At 47.4% G+C, this 22,143-nt stretch overlaps 1 protein-coding gene across 1 annotated transcript; it reads left to right on the plus strand.

Annotated features, from left to right (window-relative positions):
- Positions 1-634: 634 nt before the first annotated feature.
- On the plus strand, positions 635-15,486 carry LOC115313931 (nose resistant to fluoxetine protein 6-like). Its single transcript, XM_042290644.1, has 3 exons — positions 635-684; positions 5,360-5,797; positions 15,359-15,486. The coding sequence occupies exons 1-3, from the start codon at positions 662-664 to the stop codon at positions 15,483-15,485; spliced, it is 588 nt and encodes a 195-aa protein (XP_042146578.1). The 5' UTR covers positions 635-661; the 3' UTR covers position 15,486.
- The last annotated feature ends 6,657 nt before the right edge of the window (positions 15,487-22,143 follow it).

Raw genomic sequence — 22,143 nt, forward strand, 5'->3', positions numbered from 1 at the left:
GTACCGCAGGAAAGGCTACAAGTGCGAGCTCTTTGCTCTAGGGCGTATCTCGGCGGCACAAGCTCTCGTGCACCAAGGGAAGCTCCCAACACTATGAGCTCGCGTTTCTAGCCTTCTCTGCGGGTCAACATAAGGTGAAACGGAGTATAGTGCCAGTAAGCTCGTGTAAAGCGAAAGACATTCCAACTGGAATATCGTTGTACCGCCTCTTTCAAAATGCAGGGCTTAATTTTTACGTTCACCGGGACTTGTCTCGTGATTCTTTCCTTGGTATCGCCTAATTAGATTAGCTGCAATGTGAAAATAATGTAATCGAAACTCTTCGCAGCCTTCTTAAGTTGTCAGGGACTATATCGATCACCGAATCCAGACGCCCAAATCACTGACTGAGCAGAATAAAAGAATATAATAATCTTGTTCCTACTGCATTGTGGGGCAGTTTTTTTGCAGGCATTTATGCAAGACTGAACGCGAGTTCTTGTCATAACTTGAGAACTCTAAACGATGCATAAAATCGTTATGGCAAATGCCTGCCCCCGTTATACCCTTCTGAATTTTCAGGTGGCCGAAAGCTTCTTTAGCCATCGTGGTTGCCATCATTATAGCGACGTGCATCACCACGGGTGCAGTCACTTACATTCACAGCTACCTGCCGTTTATTATGATCCTGACCACAAATATCAGGTACGTGAAATTTAGTGAACTTATACGGGTAGCAACTCAAGAAGAGGAGATGGGAGCGCGTTGGTTGGAATGATGAGTGGGCAGATGGGCAAAGCTAGCTGACTTTGTCCCCACTCACTCTTTGACAGCGAACGCCGAATCTTGGTGTTGAACGTTAGAACGCGTTCGAAGAGTGATTTGACAAAAAGGCATCTATCTTCGCGTCTGCCCACTCATCATTCTAACGAGAGCTCGGTGTTCTGATGTCCTCGTGCGCACGCGTCTCCTCGTCTCCCTCACTTTCTTGCCTTATAGACGCTGACGCTTTAAGAACGGTAGAACGTCGCTCAGCAGAATGACATTGATCATTTGATGATTGGGTTTCTGGTTTTTCCAATGAAATCGTCCTGCGGTATCCTATATTTCTCTCTAAAGACAAAATGACCGAGATTCCGAAGAAGTGGGCGGGGTTTACGTCTCCCTAAGCTTAGCAGAATTGTATTCCGTTACACTTTCTTAGAAATAACACAGTTGGAGACGCTGCGCGTATTTTTTTCCTTTTCTATACCGTGATCCTCAGTCTCTAGTTTTTTCTTGATCTTTTCATTATGAAAATTATTAGCTATATAGCTTATTTTTAAAGTATCAGTATAAAGTGTACCAAATATGACCACCTCCCTCTAAAAAGCCTCCTCGGTGACTCTGTGGCAAAGCGCCGGCCTACGGATCCCCAGGTGACGGGTTCGAATCCCGGCCGAGGAGCCCGCATCTGACGGAGGCTTATTGCGGAGAAGGCGCCGTGTTACCGAGCTTTCGGTTGCGCGTCAAAATATCTCCAGGTGGTCGAAATTAATCCTCAGTCTTTCGCTGGGGCGTGCCACATGCTCGTCGTTGGTTTGGCACGTAAAACCCCCAAATTTGTCTTTGACTTCTCCCTCTAAAAAGGCTGAAGCGTTTACTTTCTAGCAAGGTACTTTTAAAAGCTAATTGCTCTCAGAAAAAATAGTAAGGGTGCAGGCGAGCTGGTGAATATTAACCATGTTGAAATAACCTGAGACTGGGGTAGAGAAGAAGCATCAAATCGTAGAAGGGACAGAAAATAGACAGGACGACGTCTCAAACTCAGCTAACTTCATTTATTTGGTCCACCTCCTTATATAGTCCCAAAACTGTGTTGGTGGAGATGACCTCGAGTTTGGGACTATATAAGGAGGTGGACAAAATAAATGAAGTTAGCTGAGTTTGAGACGTCGTCCTGTCTATTTTCTGTCCCTTCTACGATTTGATGCTTCTTCTCTACTCCAGTCTCAGGTTATTTCAACATGGTTTATTGCTCTCATTTATGGCAGAGCTCGGCAAATGGCTAGGCTAAAAATATGCTTAGACCTCGAGGAAGTTTCAAAGTAGAAGAAAAAGGAACAGTCGAGGATACGTCTCTACGTATCCTCGACTGTTCCTTTTTCTTCTACTTTGAAACTTCCTCTTTTCCTGCCTCAGTCTCAGGCTAACATCAGAATGGTTATTTTAGGCCTTCTTGTTATTTTACTTGTTTGTCATGTATTTTCTTTCATGTAATCCCCCTACAATAATGCCCCCTGGCCGATGTAGGTATGTGCATAAATAAATAAATAAATAAATAAGAAACTGGAGATAGGACGGGCTTTCGCAGCGTCGTCGTCTGCATCTCACTAAGGCGGCCCCAAATCGACCAAGTCGAGCTCAACAAGGCGCGAGGACGCTGCGTCTTTGTGTAGAGGGCGAGAGGAGCAGCAAATAAAAGCTTAACACGAGCTTTCCGCGAACTGTATTTCTTTCCGAATCGTTCCACCCCTCCCTCTTCCCCCCCAGGTAAAGACACTCGCGTTTCCAATGCAGTCATTCAGTTTTCTTGTCGTCAGCACTGCGTTGTTGAACGGAGACAACCGATACCCAGTTAGTTCGCGCAATTTACGTCTTATCTTTGCTATTCCTCGAGCCACAATTTCTTCGTCAACAGCAGATCATGGAGAAGTCGCAAGCCATTTGCAAAACCAAAAGCCGCTCTCAAAAGAGCAAATTCGAAGTAGCCTACTTGGCTCATTGTTGCACAGTAATAAGAAATTATCGCGAAGCTTCAAAGAAAGTTAAATCGCTTGCCACCGGATGGCAGGGTCAAGCAGAGTAAGTGCAAGTAGCTAGGCTAGGTGGCGCTAGGTACCGCCCAATTCATGCGCTACAGCACATATTTTGATTTGCGCACGCCACCATCGCACAAATGCACTTCGGGCCCTTCGGGCCCGAAGTGCAATAGTGCATGGTGCATGTAGATACATTATGCATACTACAAACATCAGCTGAACATATACATTGAGCGTATACGCATACACGACACATACAAACATCGATACAAGAGCACACTAACCAGGTTTCTACTTCCCAGCTCTGCGTTTCCGCCTTTAAAACTCATACTTTAAAACCCTGAGAAAAGAGGAAATAAAAAAACGGTACAGATTTTTTTGGTAACCACCTAAGCAATAAATATTATTCCCAGAATGTTAATTTTTCTCTTCAGTAATGTCATGCCTCATAGAGTATTTTGAACGGCTCAGCGTATGACTATCTTACTAAAAAGTAAACGATCATGCCATAATTATTTGAAAGCCAATAGAACAAGCTGCTCCACTGCGGTTCCAAGCCATGTGTTTGCTTCCCCGCACAGCATGCCGTAGCCGTGGTGAGCTCGAAAACTTCCAGCGCTTATCCCAGCGCGCCACCTGGAGGGCAGTTTCTCCGGGAGCCGTAGTATATTTAAACAGAAAAATAAAGGATAGTTTTTTTTTGTCGACTTTACCTATTATCCTTCCTTGATGCTAAAAATTCAAACTGTAAATATACGTACTTTCCGCCATAACTTGCATACTGTTCAGTCCCCAGGGCACAACCGCTCTCGGGGAGGAGACAACAGGACATCGCAGACGACAGCCAAACTGGCCAGACCAGCCTTCCAACGTGACTATCCGCAGGTCGATTCATTGCAGCGCAATCCCTCGAGCGCTCTTAAACTTTTTAATGTAAAGCAGAATGTGAACCTGCGACAACCTGCCCCTCCGATCACGGCCCGACCAGCGGCATCAATGCCAGACAGCTCATCGTGTTGTTACACCACTGATACGCGAACACACGATCACATCGGCAATAATTCCAGTCTTCTGGTCACAATGCACAACACTGCCATGGCGATGTTGCCGCTACGTTGGTGAAACGCAGAAATACAAAACCACATTGATTGCCGGTTGGCACTCGTCATCGAAAGACAGAACCGAATCCAGCACAGAAGGCGCAGGCACTGGGCAAAAAAACCCTGCCTGCCTTGGACGCAGTTCCCGTTGTTTTCAAAACGTCGTCAACATCAACACCTCGGTCCGCAGTCAGGAGGCAGCCATTTTAGCCCAGTGTACGTAGCGCTGCTGGCACTGCTCCGGAACTTCGGTGTTCCTTACGGCTTCGTTCGCTCGTTTCGTAAAATTAGTGATAAAAACATCAGGGGAACCAAAATGTCCTCTACGTTTCGACTGGGGGACGGAATTACATGCGGCCTTCGCTGCCGCTGAAGCTCAATCAACTCAACATTTGATGATGATAATGGTGATAATGAACATCTTTATTGGCTCAGGAGAGCCGTGGCACCGCGGAAAGGCGACAGCCCGTACCATGGAGGCCCGCGGTGCCACGTCTAGTGATGATGATTATGAGATGATATCTACAACGGGAGGACGACGACGTATAGATGACAGAGAGGTGCAGACGATGCGCAATAAAGCCCGCGGGTGGGGGCGCGGGCCGATGTTGCGGGCGATGTGGGCCCAGTGCTTCCCAGTAGGCTGCTCGCCAGGCCGGTCCCCCGTCCAGCTGGCAGAAGTGTCCTGGCAGGCTTTCCAGGGTGCCGTCCGCAGGCCCGTGCGTTGGGGCTGGGAAAGCCCTGGCGGCCCGGCGCTGACGAAGACGCCATGCATGATGAGGACGACCCGTTCCTCCGAACCGCCGCGCGAGTCCTGGAGGCCCGGTGACGGCCCAGGCGAGCAGGCCAAAGAGCCAAGGCGACCCTCGGCGGGCCGTCCGATGTACATTCTTAATAGCGAATTCCTGGCGCCTGACGGTCGCTCCTTCGGTGAAGGCAGGGGCTCCAGAGGGGTGGCCCAGTCGAGGTAGACGGCTGCCGCCCCCGATGCATTCGTATCCAGGGTCAGAACCTAGCGCCGCGGTCACCCGGCACAGCTTACTGTATCGACATGCTCGAAAAACGAAACTGATAGAAGATGAGGCTGAAGGGCGGAACCTTTCTCTTGTCTGCCTGGAGAAAGAGAAAAACCTCTCGTTCCTCCCTCTTCGTATCCCAGGCACGTAGCCAGGATTTTGATTAGGGGGGGGGGGGGGGGGAAGAGGAGACCGCCCATGACAAAATGCTGTATGACGGGGAGGAGGCAGAGGAGGACCCAGCAAAATGGAAGATTTCGCTTCGGAAAGCCCGGGCCCCATGCCCCTCCCCCCCCCCCCCCCCCCCCGACGCCCCCTCTCCTGGGTACGTGCTTGTCGTGTCCGCTTGGGGGAACGTGAGTATAGGGGAAGGAAACGCGCTTTTTTCCCTCTTGTTCCTCTTAGGGTGAATTGGCCGTAGAAAAGTAATTTCTTTCTTTATTGCCATTTTCGCCCACCGCAGGAGTGTGGAGGAGACGTCCGTTTACGTCCACCAGATGCCCTTCACCCACGCCCCGGAGCTGTTCACGGGCGTCCTCTTCGGCTGCCTGGCGGCCCAGCCCCGCAAGCTGGGCCGATGGTCGCGAGCGTTCACGTGGACGCTGGCGGCGATAGCGGCACTCGCGTCGGTCTTCGGCGTGTACAGCTGGAGCCGTGGACGGGCGCCAGAGGCGCTCGAGTCCGCCTTCTTCGCCGGACTGCACAGGTTCGCCTGGGCCTTCGCCGTGTCCTGGACGATGTACGCCTGCGCGTCAGGCTGCGGCGGGCTGATCCACAAGCTGCTGGCTTGTCCGCTCTGGTACCCGCTGGGTCGGCTCTCGTTCGGCGTGTACCTCCTAAACCCCATGGTGATTGTCGTCAACATTGTTCTAAGCAGGGAACGCAAGACGTACCAGCCTTTCCTGCAGGTGAGTTATTAAGCGACGACCGGAGTTGGCTCAGCTGCTAAAATTAAAGAATCCATACAAAAAAAGGAACGGACAGATTACAGCGATGCAAGAAGTATCGGCATTGTAAATTGATCATAAATCCGCAGAGACACAGCTCATAACTCGTACAAAACACATGATGCTCACTTAACACAGCCTAGGGCAGGTTGCTCCAAGCCAGCCCACCTCGTTTGAAGTTCTGTCGGCGGTAGCCGGTCGAGTCCAGCGAACTCATCCCGGACGAGAGAATCAGACACAAGACACACGATCTCTCAGGCAGAATCTCTCTCGAACGACCCCCGTGCTCTTCCTGTTGTTGTTTTTTTCTTTTTTTATATATTTCGGGAGCACAGTTGCGCCATCTACTTGGCTTAGACCAGGAAGTAGAAGAATTTAAAATACTACACTCACTACAGACATTATCTCGGAAAATGCCTCAAGCATCTTCGAAACGTTTCATACATTTGAAAGTGTCTGCAGACAGTGTTTGTATGACTAATACGACCGTCATACGAGGGATATCCTCAGACAGTGTCTGCAGTTCGTCTTCTGTATAATCAGAGCCTCCTCTATGCTCACAAAACCTGGCAGTTCGATGACGGAGCCGTAGAGTGCCCGGTCCACGGTGTAGGAAGGCTCTTTAGGTGTAGAGACTCCTCTCCTCGCCCCGATCGGAACGGCGAACACATCGCTCCCCCTCCTTTCCTATGTTTTCTCCGACTGCCCCTAGAGGGCGCCAAAACTTTCAGGCCTTCCGGCCGCCGGCCCTTCGCCAGAACGCGGGGCAACCCATTGCTTACGCCGCCTGTGTTTTTTTTTTTTTTTTGCAATGGTGAGTGATAGATAAAAGAAGTGTAAAAAGGATCCGAACTCGAAAATAGCCAAACATTTAAATGAATGCGCCAACTGCTCTTCAACCTGGGGAACCATAAAAATTTTAGAAAAAAAAAATTGCTAATATTAGTGAAAGAGACGATCAGGATCAAGACGTCTGCCGAATGCATGACTCACACGTCCGAAGGCCGAAAAATATTTGCGGCTGATTGGTTTGGGAGAACCGCGTTGACAGAGGATCTGTCGGTACACTCTCAGAAAAAAAGGTGTAATATTACACCCCTTGTCCCATATAGTACACCCCAAAACTTTAATTCGGCGTACAGCGCCCCATAATCGAACAGGCGGCCCCAAAGTTTACGAGGAGCTTAATAGCCGTGTGGTACAACTTATTAAGATAGCTGATGTACGTATTATTGACTACAAAAAAGATTATCTGAGTTTTCTTCGCCGTACTGCAAAAGCTCCGTGTTTTCTTTCTTTGGTCTTTGATACGTACTTTAACAATTTAATAAGTTATATCGCACCGTTATCAAGCCCCTGGTAAAATTTGGTGCCGTCTGTTCGACTATAGGGCGCTGTACGTCGAAATGAAGTTTTGGGGTGTATTATATGGGACAAAAGGGTGTAAGGTGATACCCTTTTTTTTTAGAGTGTAGCTTTGTGTTGGCGCCGTCTGAGGTTACCGTTGACTGGAATGTGCGGGGACCTGGGAAAAGGAAGAGGGTAGCGGTTTTGGGAAAAGCAAGAGAAAAAGAGGGGGACCACGGATAGGAAGTACATTCGCTGCACTCTCTGCAGGAACTCTCTATCTGTAAGAAGAAATCAGGCACCTGAGGCGGCTTTGACCAACTCAAAGAAACAAGGTGGCCTCATCCACCCGAACTCTAAGCTTTTTAAGATATTGAGGGTAGCTGAGCGGTACTTCTCGGAGCACTGCGATGAGCATAATGTCTTTTGGAACACGATCGACCACGTCATATAAAGTGGCGAGGTGTCATTTCCCTGCGACGAGCACAAGACTGGCGCCATGGCCTGGATACTTCAGTACTACGAGCTCATGAAAATGCGACAGTACTGCAAGGGAAAAAATCTGAGATGCAAAGAAGCAGTCACAAGTAAAGAAGAAAGAGTTTCGACTGTGCACCTCGTAATGGGAAAAAGAACTCCAAAAGCAGCCATAGGGTGTGTCATGCATTAAAGAATGTTTTAACAGTATTTTTTACAGCGTTTTATTTTTAATTTTCTGTTGAAGTAATTTTGAGATGATATTGTTATTACTCATATCAGAAGTGTCATTAATAAAACCTGTTTTTTTTTCCCTGACGAGTGCGGTTACTATAAACTTTTGCTGCAATCTGCGACGTGCAAATGCAAGTGTACCAACAAGTAAACCTTTGAAGGAATGCTGCTTTTATTAACCTCTGCGTGCAAAATGTGTAACTTTGTGTCAATTGGGTCAGCAGTTGAATTTATTAGGACCCAGAGACTGCTATGAAATATAAAAGAATAATCACATTAGCTGTCCCACATGTTGAAAAAAAAATTGTAATAGTCAAGCCGAATCAACGGGAATTTGCGAACCCAAGATATTTTTTTTTGCAAAGTAATGTGAACGGTAAAAACATTTCAGTTCCGTATCATCAGTTAACAAGGTTTGTGTTAACCATTCTTTATTTTTGTGCATTTTTTTTTTCTTTTGGTCGCATATAAGGTATTGTTTACCTGCGTTCAGGCCCGTAGCCAGGATTTTGATTCGGGGGCAGGGGGGGGAGGGGGAGGGGGAATAGCAGAATGCTGCATGAGGCGGAGGAGGGGAAGGAAGTGCCAGCAAAATGGAAGATTTGGGGGGGGGGGGGGGGGGCGAGGACCCTTGCTTCCACCGCCCCCTCCTCCCGGCTACGTATCTGCCTGCGATGCAATCAGAGTTAATTGATTTTACAAACACCTATCGACGTTAGTATTGTGCTACTGGAAAAAGCTGAAACGACGGAATGCGGAATGTAAGCTAGGCTAGAAGTTATCTACAGGAGCGGGATATTTTTTTTTTGACTCGGAGACCGCCGCGTCGGCTTGTATTAGGGAGTTACCCTTGTTTTTTCGTCTGCCATTGTTCTGGTTATGAAAACTGTTCGCTGACTGAGATGATAGTTGAATCGCCTCACCTACATACCGCATCGTACGCGAAACGGTAGCCTTCTAAAAGCAAGCGGCACGCCGAGCGGGCAGCTTGCACAGGCCGCATAATGCGCTGCCGGATGGCCTCAAACTTACAGCGCCATCTGGGGGTGGCTCCGTGAGGCGAAGCGCGCGGGGTTTTCATTATCTGGTCGCGGCGGAGAGCGGAGTTTCTACACCTAAAGAGCCTTTTTACACCGTGGCCCGGTCACAGATTTGGAGCGCGACGATCTGGTAGCACAGAGCATCAAAGAGTCATTTCTCGGGGAAGCTGGACGTCAGCGTACAGCTTTTGCAGCGGCGAGTACCCGAAACACACTTGTTTGCTCGGGAGAAGTGTGTTTCGGCGTACCGCCGCAGCGGGGCGCCAGTCACGTGGCTCTCCTCTCATCCGTTGTCTGCCGCTCCACCTTTTCCAGTTCGGCTGCCGCTTCTCGTGGCGATCTGCCAGGCTTTGTCAGTATATAGGAGTCTATGGTATAATGTATTATCAATGTGAGCGGGGCTTTATAGAGAATTTTAGTTTAAGAGTATTCGTTGTGAAGTCATTCTGTCAGTACCCCTGAGGGGTACTGACAGAATGAGAACGGCCGGGAGGAGTTCTAGTTGTCCCGCCTCCGGTGTAAGCTTCCCACCTTCGATAACGAGGCATCTTTTGAGTCTTATACCCCTGTTACACGGGCACACTTAACCGCGGTTAACTCAGCTTAACTGCTGTTGCACGGCACCACAGATACCGCACTATACTCTCTGACAGCTATTGCAGAAAAAGTGAAGAGCGCGCGCGCACTGCTTCGATAGATGCTCAAGATGCTCAAGCGCACGTTCGCCCATAGCTTTGACTGCATAGCCGCAGAATGTCCGCAAGTATTGTGCGCTAACTGTGACTTAGCGTAACTGCAGTTAAGTGTGCCCGTGTAACAAGGGTATTAATTGACCGTGCACGCGTAGTCAAAGCACGACGAAAGTCGCCGAGCGCGACTTTGAAATGGCTGACAGACCACGCTGTCTAAATATCCAAAGAACCCCAATTATTTTCCAGTAGGCGGCCGGGCCTTTGAAAAAAAGGCCCTGCCGTTCCCCTCTTGTCAGTGACTATTGCAACGCAGTTTCCTCCGCACGCTTACCTAAGAGTCCATATTAGTGTGGCCATGCCCTCGCGACTTTAAAGGGGTCATGAAACAATATGTGATTGGAATGCTGGCGACTTTACACAGGCACGCTGTTCTATATTCTGACCTATATACTCGCACGCGGACCGGCACTAATTCAGAAGCTTCTTTGTCGCGGGGAAATTACGAGGATAAAAGCGGACTGTTTCTTCCAGTTTTGCTTTCACAAAGCTTGAGAACGTAACTGTTAGATCAAAACCACCTGTCTGACGACATTCGAGAGCGTCTCGTGAATTGGACACGAGACTCGACTTTGGCTCGTAACACTCAATGCCTCGGTGGACACTCGGGTAGTGGCTCGTGGCCAGACTTGTACGTAACGCGTTACAAGTAATTGATTACTTGTAATCAATTACAGTTAAGTGTAATTTTGTAACGCTTCAATTACATTTGTCAAGCTGTAACGCTCGGAGTAATTCAATTACTTTTTTTCTGTAATCAATTACAAAATCAATTACACAATTACCAATTACATTTTTCATTCCACAATTTTTTTTTCTCACAAAAATCAACATAGTCACTCAGCCATGGAGCAAAAATGATTGACATTTTTTTAACATCTAAAAAAAAATAAAACTAGGATTAGTCGGCAAATCCTTTTTTCTTTTGCGCCACGCTCTTCTACAAGCGCGCCACCAGCCTTGGCTGGCGAGTTCCGGATCTCGTTGCAGATTGCTGATAAAGTCGACGGGAAGCGGGAACTCGCTATTGACTTTTTAGTGGCTTTGTTCCTTAGGTCGACGCGTCAGCTACACGACAAGGTCCGGGTCTGAAAACAAAAAAGGGAACAATAACCAAACAAAATTGTGTAGGCAATATTTTACTGTGTATTTGTGTATTTCTGTCATCGCAATAAGAAGTAACGTGAAAGTAACTTGAAAAGTAATCAATTACTTTGCAGTAATTGTTCAATTACTTCTGGGAGGCAGTAATCAGTAACGGTAATCGGTTACTTTTTTGACTGTAGTAATTGTAATTGTAATCAGTTACTTTTTTTCAGTAACGTGTACAAGTCTGCTCGTGGCCGACCACTGTGATGATGAGAACAACCGAACTCTAACGATGCCTGGTGCTCAGCACGCGTTTTTTACTTTGCCAACCCCAGCGTGTGGGTATGATTAACGTTGGCGGCATCGGAAAGACACCAGGCCACGTGGCCGCTTGTTCTGGCTCCGAGTTGAGGGGATGAACGATGCCCATATTTCTCGAATTTGTTTGCGACTGCCATTTCCTAGAAAGAAAAGCTAAGGCAAGTTTATTCAGTTATTAACGTTAGGGAGCTATTCTAAGTATTATTTGGCCAAAGTAGAAAAATCGCTTCATGTCTCCTTTAATAAAGTCTTCCGCAGCACGGCTTTTTAACCCGTCACTTGTGTACATGGCATCTACATTGCTCGCAGCCCGGCTGCTGACATACAAAAAGAAAAACTCGGAATATTTTGACGATAGGTTCTTTGCCAAAAGCGCCGCACAATTACAAAACAAAAAACACTCAACGATAACTACACTTGGAAAGAACTATTCTTGGCAATGAAGCCGAAGCTATGGCCACCCGGGCGCTCACTCACATTAACCGCCGAACACAGCTGCGCTCGCGCGCGGTCTTCACTTCCGAAATGCCAGAAAAAGCTGTCCCCGAGTAAAAGTCTTAAAAGAAGCAATCTCAGAAACTAGACACTCCAGAGTATACACCAGCCAACTTTATTAGATTAGCATAGCTACGGAAATGCTCATAAACACTGCTTGCACCAGCAGTACTCCCCCCCCCCCTCCCCCCCTTCACTCACCACGACTCACCTCCCGTCGTTTGACGCGCCGGTCGACTGCTATGTTGACTGCAGTATATTCTATGGAATGCGTACGTTTCGAAGCACAGCGTCTAGATGGCGTTCCAGCTTTGCTCCATGGAACACAATTGCGTAACGAAAATCAAGATGGCGTAAACGACGCGAGGCGGACTGAAGTGAGTGAGCGGGGTGCCCCCTTCCGCCGGAGTTCCACAGCTCAGAGCCGTATGTAGAGACAGTTTGGCCATTCGCTGGGAAGTACAGGAGACAAATGAGGAGGCGCCATTGTCCGAAAACGAGCTGAATCTGTTCCAGGGCGTCTTCACAAATTCGAAAGTGGCCAACCCGAAGTCGGAAATAAGACCCTGGCGGTGGTCGCGAGAAACGAAATTAATAAGTGCTTCGGAGTAACTTTCGGTGACTGAAAATATAATGCACGTGATGCTTCAATCACGGTCTTTCAAAATCATGGTGGATGAGCGCGACTAGCGAAACGATCGACATAATCCGTACACCATGCGCCATAGGCCGGAAAAATGCCGTCCGAGTGGTCGCACTCTGTCCGAGCAAAACAGCGTACGAGCGGCACGTTCGTTTCTGACATATTTTTGCACGATCATAATCGAAACATCACGTGCACCAAATTTTCTTAAAAGGTTAAAACAGCGCAAAAGGCAACGGACATGGAAAAGAAGGACACAGGCAGAGCGCTGACTCGCAATTAAGTTTTTGTTGAACTCAACGGTGCAATATATACGCACAATTGAGAACAAAAAGAAGAAAATCAGCCTGAAAAACACCCAAAAGCAAAAGCACAAAAAAGGAAGCATCACCTCAAAAAGATAAAAAAAAGCTAATCAAGTGGCCAGAAAATCAATCTCCATCCTAGATAATGCAACAGAAGGCCTGCTGACACACATGACTCCCAATCTGTCTATTTCTAGCGCCTCCAAAATTTCACGTGTCAGCTGGTCCTGGTGTCGTTTTAAAACCTCGCAGTGTTGGAACTGAGGCTGGCATCTGCAGTCACGGCAATGTATGCCGAGGTGACCGGAGGCGCAGTCCTGGTGCTGCCAAGGTTCCTGTCAAGCAAGTGGTGACTTTTCTTAAAGATAACTCGTTGACTCTGTTAGGATCGGATAAAGAAGGGGGCTCCTTGGTCCTCTCAGTTGACCTCTATAAAGTCAAGCCACGGGAAGCTATATCGTCTGTGCTCCAGTCGAATACCGACATCTCCCAACAAAAGGTTAAATTTGAGGCCAAACAACTGTGTAGAAGGCTAAACCTGGATCAGCTTGTCAAAAAAATCGACGGAGGAAAGCAGCTAAGTTTAGAATTATTCTTTACTGCTAAGACGCATAAGGTAGACTGCCCTTTGCGCGTCATTGTCTCGGAGGCCGGCACCTGGCAAAAGGCTGTCGCATTGTTCCTACAGAAAGGATTGAATTTGTCAAAGACTGACGATCCTTTCCTTGTGAATAGCTCGGACGAAATCATTTCGTTTCTTAAGGAAAACGCACACACTGATTATTTGGCCTGCTCGTTTGACATTAAGGATCTTTATTACTCTTTGCCTCACGATGAGCTTCTTGTCTGCATTCGTGATTGTATTGACAGGCTTGGTGCTGTTGCTTACCAAAATACGGCTGGAATATCAGTTGAGGATTTTTTTAGAGCTCCTTGACAAATACCTGAGGTCGACCTTTTCGACTTGGGAGGGTACTGTCTACCTGCAACGTCATGGATTTTGCATTGGATCTTGCAACGCCCCTGTTCTTAGCGACTTGTTCTTAGCAAGCACTGATCGCATCATTCTAGAACACCTTGAGGGTACCAAGGTTGCAAGGGTTTTCCGCTATGTAGACGATTTTTTTAGTCCTGTTGGAAACTGACTCTTGTCCTTTCATTCATCAATGACTCATAATTTAGGCAGCTTTTCTAACTGTCTTTCGCCACTTGTTTTAACTCACGAAGTACCTGAAACCGGATGTACAAGATTTTTAGATTTAACTTTAAAAATGTGCCCGGACCATGTATGCTGGGCTTATGAAAATCGGACCGGCAAGCCTCTTCTGTCCCTTTGAGTCCACGCATTCAAAAATTGTAAAACGTGCAATCGCGAAGACCTGCTACACACATGCTTTGCGAAGGTCTTGCTTTCACAAAGTTCAACCTAGCTTCGATAAGCAAACAGAACACCTCACTTTTGCTGGGTTCCCCTCACACGTGTTGGCAGCTGTTGCTGAGTCACTGCTCGAAGAAACCAAAACTTGGCCTGAGACGAGCGATATCCCTGCCAGCAGTAGGAAAGGACGAGAAAGAAAGAAAAAATTCGCCGTTATTCTGTATATGCATGGCGTGGCCCACAACCTCAAACGTATTGCAGGCAGATGTGAAGTGGATGTTTTGTTCACCGCTCCCGACAAGCTTTCTAGATTGTGCCGAGCCGTTAATCCCTCTGATAGGGAGGTGAGGGCCTGCACTACGAAGCACCGGAATCGTTACGTCACCTGCGCTGAGAAAGTTGTGTATTCCCTCCTTCTGTCTTGCGGCAGGCATTATGTTGGCCAGACAGGTCGCTGTCTCAACGACAGGCTGGGGGAACATGCTTACAGCGTCTCTTCGATGGTTTCCGGTCACCTCGGCATACATTGCCGTGACTGCAGACGCCAGCCTCAATTCCAACAATGCGAGGTCTTAAAACGCCACCGGGACCAGCTGACACGTGAAATTTTGGAGGCTCTAGAAATAGACAGATTGGGTGTCACGGTGTGTCAGCAGGCCTTCTGTTGCATTATCTAGGAAGGAGATTGATTTTCTGGCAACTTGATTAGCTTGGTTTATCTTTTTGAGGTGATGCTTCCTTTTTTGTGATTTTGCTTTTGGGTGTTTTTCAGGCTGGTTTTCTTCTTTTTGTTCTCAATTGTGCGTATATATTGCACCGTTGAGTTCAATAAAAATTTTGTTGCGAGTCAGCGCTCTGTCTGTGTCCTTCTTTACCCTGTCCGTTGTCTTTTGCGCTGTTTTAACCTTTTAAGTATGTCACACCAACCAGCCCAGGCTTCAACCTTAACCCTATTTTCGATCATAAAGAGTTACTACATTTCACCCTTACGCTTTCGTTAAAACTGTTTCTCGCTACTACCGATACGGAATTCTTTTCAGCTTCTAGTTGGCCAAGAGAGCATGCCAAGCCCTCTATCTGCATCTGGTGCACACCTTGGCTCTGCCCGCTCCTCCCATTGACCGAACTCTCTCTATACACGGCTCTGGCGCAACTGGGGTAATCTTGCAACTTTGACACCAACACACGGTCTGACGCCACACCGCGGTGGAGGCGCTGTTGTCGGCACGGTGCAACGCGCAGACGCTTCGCTCTGCCCGATTCTGGTTCTTGTGTGCATGTGCAGTGCCCACACCCGGTGTGGGCAAACGCTGACTCGTTCGTAAACAGCGTCTATCGAAACGGCAATGATTGATTGAGTCGCGTTCAACATTTTCTGCAGGCTCAAGACAACATGGGGATGATCATGATGTCCTACGCCCTTGCCACAATATTTTACCTCGGCATCGAATGTCCAGTCGAAGGTTTGGACGCCGTGCTCTTCCAATGGATGAAGGCTGAGCCCGCCGCCCGAAGCGAAGTTCCTAAACAGAACGAGCGGCTAGAACTGAAGCTGAAAACATGAGTCAAGTCTGCCGCGCACGTTCAAGCCACGAATGAGAAAACTTAAAGCCGCAGACGCGCTACTGGTAAATCTTAACAACAGAAGACACAGCACGAATTCGCCGAAGACACGGAGACAGAATTATCACGCCTCATGCAAGTGCAAAATGCGTTCGCTTCATGCACATTCCAGCGTGTCTGTGGGCATTTTGTGCGTGACTGCAGCACCGTTTCAAAAAGAAGAAACACGTCTCAGACGCAGACTGTCTTTTGAAAGATGCATTTGCACCCTGTGCCCACGGCTTAAGTCAACTGATCTACAGACGCTCGCGACATGGGCGAGAAGAACAGCCTCCTACGGGCCTGTCCTCGTCTCGCCGTCTCCGGGTTTATGTAATATACGCTTCTCTCCGTTCTATTTTGTTTACTTTATGCCTCAATTTAGGTTAGTGAGCAGGCGCGAGTGTTTTAGTACATTTTTACCTCAGCATGCTGCAAGAATCTGCAATGCCAATAGATCTCCTCATTTTGAAAAGAAAGGTCCATCTGTCTCCTTGCCTACTCCCCTTCCCCCCCCCCCCCCTTTTTCACACACACACATGTGCACAAGTACACACTGCTCAATGGCGAAAGGTTGAACCAAGTATGTTCCGAGGGATTTCAGGCCACTGTGCTCGTCAGGCGCGCTGAAAGTGTTGTGCTTTTCTTGCTTTGGCTTATAACAGGCCTTAAAAGCTATTCCTATGAAAACACTGTGCTGCGAAAGGAACCTTAAAACCATATTTGCTTCACACACTGCCTTTTTTGCATGGTATTTCTGACGCTTACAACGCGAAGGCCACTAGGAAAAAATGAGCATCCCATAAATTGAACCTTCGTGCTCGGTGAAGACACAGGGCCAGGTCACTCCTAGGCGACTTCGATCGAGTCCCCACAAAGGGACAAGGAAGCAATTAGGGGCGTCTGGGCATCGCTATGGCTGCCCGTACCGTGACCGTGTCAACGGCGCTCACTCCGCTGGCGTAACGAGCAGAGCGGGGGCGACCAAATACTGCCTCGAACCACCGCGGGCACGAAACAGGCGGCCGGCAACGTGCCCGGAGGTCGTCTCCGATCACGCTATCGCATGCCCCGACGGCAACGTTACTAAAGCACTCAGTTGGGAAACTCCCATAGAGACAGCCCTAAAAATATGGCCCCAATCTGTCTCCGAGCACCGAGCTAATGACGAACACAACGCCACCATTTCTCCCGTAGCGGCCACTCGAGAAACTGCACGTAACTCCTATTTCTGGCTTTAACAGGGGTGAACCCCCATCTCCCCGGCGGACGCGCCGCGTTGAACACCTGAAGTTAAAATGTACCTAGGTCGGAACGCGCTACCTGAAAGGCCCGCTGAGGCATGGTTTTATAAAAACAATATTAATTGTTCCGCAAAACCTTGCGAACTAAAGATGATAAAAACATCACGCGCCCATCATTTGGTACTAAACTCCAATAAAGTTCATACAAAATATGTCTTTTCCGTTTGTTTTTACGCAAAAAACAGGCTTTCAAAAAGCTCGAGGTGACCATAGTACAGACAAACGAAAAAGAGTGGCGCTGTTGTCGCATTTAGCTCGGTCTCGGTGGACGCCACCGGCCCAGGTTTCGACGGCCGGTTTCCCAACTGAGTGTTTTAGTAACGTTGCCCGACGGCGAGGGCCTATTCTTTTTACTGGGAGCACCATTGTTTCTGACCGGCGGGAGGCCTGAGCCACTTCACTCCGCCATTTGTCACCGCCAGGTAGGCAACAATGAGTGCCGGCCGTCGTCTGCCACGCTTTGCTGTGGGCTGCGTCGTTTCCTAAGCGTGCTGGGAAACACAGGCCCACTACGCCAATTCAATGTCAACTTGGTCTCCACGTCCCGGCGCTCCCGCCGCATGGGCACTGGGGAAGAGCTGTTACGTGATGCAAGGACGACGATTAATTGGTCCGGTTGACACGTAGCTTCCACCACGCTGTCAGCTGAAAGGCGCACAGCAGATGACACGGTTTCGTGCGGAGCCGCCGTGTCTGCGGCACTTGCACGACGACGAGGCAGAAGAAACTTTCTTCCGAATGAGTTTTGTTTTGATTCGGCAACATTTTTTTAGGTAATTTGTGGCCTAAGTGAACAAAGATCTGTAGGTTATCGGTGGACGAATTGAAATGGCGTACGACACACGCACACACTCATGCACGCAGCCTTTCTTTGCCCGATGGACGTCTCTGTGTGAACACGTCCCTACCATCGTCTCATGCCAGGACAGTACGCCTTTTTTAATTCGTACACACACACACACACACAAACACTCAGGCGCGCGCGTACCACCCATGAGATTTAATCAATCCGCGTACCAACCATGAAAGGAAGTAGCAATGCCGATCCCTGTGACATCAATGCAACATGCACCTTGGAAGCGGACAATGTGCGCATCGAGAAAGAAGAGTGGCTGGCCGTATGAGGGATATGGGAGGATTTTCTGGCAAAATCTTCAACCGGTGTCTGACTATAGTATGTTAGTGCTTGCTTGATCACCTGAATACCACGAAGCTTAAAGGCAAACTGAAGCGGATCTATATGTGAGAAAAGACGCTAAGGGCTGGTTGCACCAACGCCGCTTAGCGCAAAGCGGAGCTTAGCCGGGAACCTAAGCTAAGTTCCGGTTTTGTTCGGTTGCACCAAAATCGCTTATCGCTAAACCTAGCACTGAACTACGCTTATCGTGAGCGCTCAAGATTGGGCGCTTTGCTTTTGGTTGTTTCTTGATCCTGGATTTAAAACATGGCGGCTGGTTTGTGGCGGTCGACGCGGTGGACGAAATTGGTTGTACAAAGTGTTTGAGGCTACAACAGCGTGAGAGTTTCTACAAAATGACCTTCGTCTGTGACAAGGATGCAAAATATTGTCGCGTGAAGTGTTTATCTACGCCTGTTTCCAAGTTGGCTCTCCACTCTCAGTGCGTGTTAGCCCTAACCAAGACGGGTACGGAGCTTTGGGGTTCACGTCTGTCTTCCCGTTGGTTATTCTGTCAACGAACTTGTTCGTATGTACTTACTGATTTTCGCATAACTGTAACGTAATGCTATGTACCAGCTTGTTTATTTCTGCTTGCAACGCATATCTTTCAATCCGATCTGCGCGTTGAATAGTAGCAGTACATGATCTCGGCGATCAGCTGATTGTCGACACTTCTGGTGTTTGCATCAGATTGCGGTGCTTATAAATAATAAACAGCAAACATTCAATTTCCTTCGTTTTCTGAATTTCGAGACAATCTTCAGTGAGTTTTCCTTGTCTCGCGAGTAGAATCTTGGCTTCAGAAAACTGTATCTTTCCACAACCGTAACTTTTCTGGTGATCGCGCTTTTTAGGAATATTTTCCCTTATATCTTTCATTCGTGGCGACGACAAATCGTAACGACTACAATGCGAGATTCGTTCAGCGCTGTATTGGGGCAAGCTGGGGCCGGTGCTGCGAAGAGAAGACCGTTCTCATCGGCATGATGTGATGTACTGGTGGGAGTTTTCGTACTTCGAAGACTGCCGCCGTCTATTTGTATGAACTCCAGATCTTCCTATTATCACTCGCGAACGAGCTTCTGGTTCTCTATCAGCAGGAATTAAAAAAAAAAAAACGGTTTTGGGCGATCTTTGCGTGTTCGAAAATTGACAGTTTGTACGATCATCAAGGTATCTACCAGTAGTATCGCTTTGATGTATTGGTAGTTATAACTTCTTTCCCCGTCACTAAAATAAAATATACGTAGTTCCATTACCAGAGGGTTTGACGCAATCAAGCCATTTTAAGGTGTCATTTTTGTGGTTGACTGCACACCCCTTTCTATGCAGTCACCAACGGTAGAACATGCCGATCTGAATTGCGGTAGGTGCACTGTGCAGAAAAATTTGGTCCACCAGCTGTTCATCGAAAGCATTCTGGTACGGTATCCAAATCACTGGATAGGAGCATTGTTTTTAACAAATGGGCTTTTAAGGCAGATATTGAAAGAGATCAGGTTTGGTCTTTTCCTGTGAGGTGAAGGCTTCTCTTGTTTACACGACATCATGACACTAGTTGCGGCACGAGAGGCGATGGCCAAAGGGAGGAAAGACAGGGCTTATGTTTGCATCTTAATATTGGTGGTTAAGTCCCCCTGTGACTAACAGATGCATTAAAGATTTGGTCAAAATCCCTTCAACTATGCGCTCCCATTTTATATGCTTAAAATGCTGTGTGCGGTGGCACAGGCAGATGGGTGGTTTGAAAGGTCATACCGAGACTTGTACACGTTACTGAAAAATAGTAAATTAGTAAGGAATTACATTTACAATTACTCGAGGCTAAATTGTAGTTTATTACAATTACAATTACCCTCCCATTAAAGTAACTGACCGTTACCCCAAAAAGTAATCCGCTACTTTCGTGCGTTACTTTTAACATTATTGTCCTCAAGTAAGAAACAAAGGGAAGAGGGTTATTCAAGTTCTTATTGTTGCCACCTGTTCCATTTAATGACCTTGAGTATTTTAAACAACAACTGGCTCTCGAAAGTCTCGTCAGACATTTTGCGTTATTTCTTACTTAATATGTCGACTGCTACGCTGAACACCATTTGAGCTGAGGCACTGGACGAGAGTGCCATATTGTTCCTCACAAATGCTTCATGCTCTGCATTGAGCTTTTTCAGCGAAGCAAGGGAAGTACTATTTACCTCGAATGTAGAGCAAAGCTTCGTCGTTGCAGCCGTTGCCATGCTATTCGAGAGATTTAGTAGATCCTACCGACACCTCCGATACCCGCGATAACGGTACCCGGTAACGATATGATGCATACGCAAAGATGGCGGAGAAGTATCGGATATCGTTATCGGAGTCATCGGACCCATCTACTAAAAGTCTCCATGGTTAAATCGCGAAGCTGTAGAAGTCATTAACAGCAAAACACAGTTGTAACAGTAAGGGGATAAATAAATAATAAATATGGTTTGGCTCGATATTCTTCTTCCCTTGGTTCTGAACCAGTTCGAGCCTCACTTGAGACGTTGGTGAATAAAAAAAAAAGTTTCCAGTATATAAATATAAGTAAAAAAAGAAAAAGAAGGACACTCATAACCACAATTAATTAGAGCGTCCGTTAAAACAAGGAAATGTAAACGCACGTTTGCCGTGTGCACTTTTCTTGGTGCCGTTCAAAAACGCACAGAGCACAGACCGACTGCAGTTTACTCCGGTGTTCTCCAGATAGACGTCCGCTGATGCCACGGGCAGCAAAGGGTAGAGTACTAAGTAAGCCGCGCTATGGCCCCACTCACGAATTTCACTCTCTTCTCAAGCCCAGAATATCAAGTCTAGTCAGCCACCATTATGTTTTATTTGTAAAAATATCTGCTTGAGATAAGATGCGTCCTGCTGGGGCAAAACAGGAAGAAAGGAAGACTACTAGACCTTTTCTGCAAGCACGCCGCCATCTTGAATTGACGTCACTTCCAGTATGGGCGAAAACATTGTTTTGCCTTTGCCACGCCAATAGAAGGCATTTAGGATATAAGCGTAACCGTCACACTTTCTCTTTTTGCCTCCCCTTTATTTTTTTAGTATTTGCAGGTTGAAACGTTGGATTATTTTTTCGTCGCCAATACCGGATACGCCTATTAGGTGGCTGGGGACGAGAGTACACAGAAAAGGTCTGCTCGCAAAAAGCTGACTCACAAAAAGGGTAGGATAGACGGAGCGTTGTCTCGTGTTGTGACATTATAAAAATGGTTTCATTCTTTTCAGTGCACTTACCGCCTCGAGCTTCTCGAAGAGGCGCACAATCACTTGGTGTCCTCCTCCCCGTCCTCGGTCGCAAGGAAAAAAACAAGGGAACTAAAAAAAAGCGAAAATGACTTGCCCCCCCCCCCCCCCTTTTTTTGTGACATTGATGTTAGCGTCTAAAGAAAGATAGATTCAGGGGCTTGGTGTTGCAAAAAAAGGGTTTGCGGAACTGAAGAGTGCCAAGCCTCTCTTTGCGCTGGTCGATTCGCGTGAAAGTGTCACTGCGCACGACATTACAAAAATAAAAAATAAAAAAACTTTATTTAGAATTGGGGGGGGGGGGGGGCGGCTGGTTCTGACAAAAAAATGTAACGGATTACAAGGAACTCGTTACGTAAAAAATGTAACGGAATTACTTTGAAATTACTCTAGAAAATATGTAATTAATCCGTTACTAAATTACTGATAAATGTAAGGGATTACAAGTAATTTCGTTACTTGTAACGGATTACGTACAAGTCTGGTCGTACCTGCCCATCCCCCCTCCCCTCCCTAAAATCATCACTTTTTCATTTTTTTGTTTTGTTAGTAAAGCAAGACAAATATTGAAGGACTACCACCCGAAGGTTCGGGACGGCTGTGCCCGTACCCGTCAATCGTGCAGTACATTGACTACTATACGCAATTATGAAAGAAAGCCCGCCCCCCCCCCCCCCTCTCCCGAATATAATTAATTCCTGCTGCACCAGTGGCTGTGTGTATGCACACATAGTAGACATACCCACCCCATGGAAGGGCAGTGGGATGTACAGAAATGCTGTTTTCCTGATTTCAATTTCAGCCTGACGACTGGACACTGCACTTTCCGGCATTCTGGACACAACAATTGTTCATAA

The sequence above is a fragment of the Ixodes scapularis genome, unplaced genomic scaffold, assembly GCF_016920785.2.
Source record: "Ixodes scapularis isolate PalLabHiFi unplaced genomic scaffold, ASM1692078v2 PGA_scaffold1__304_contigs__length_218370807, whole genome shotgun sequence".
NCBI classification, from domain to species: Eukaryota; Metazoa; Arthropoda; class Arachnida; order Ixodida; family Ixodidae; genus Ixodes; species Ixodes scapularis.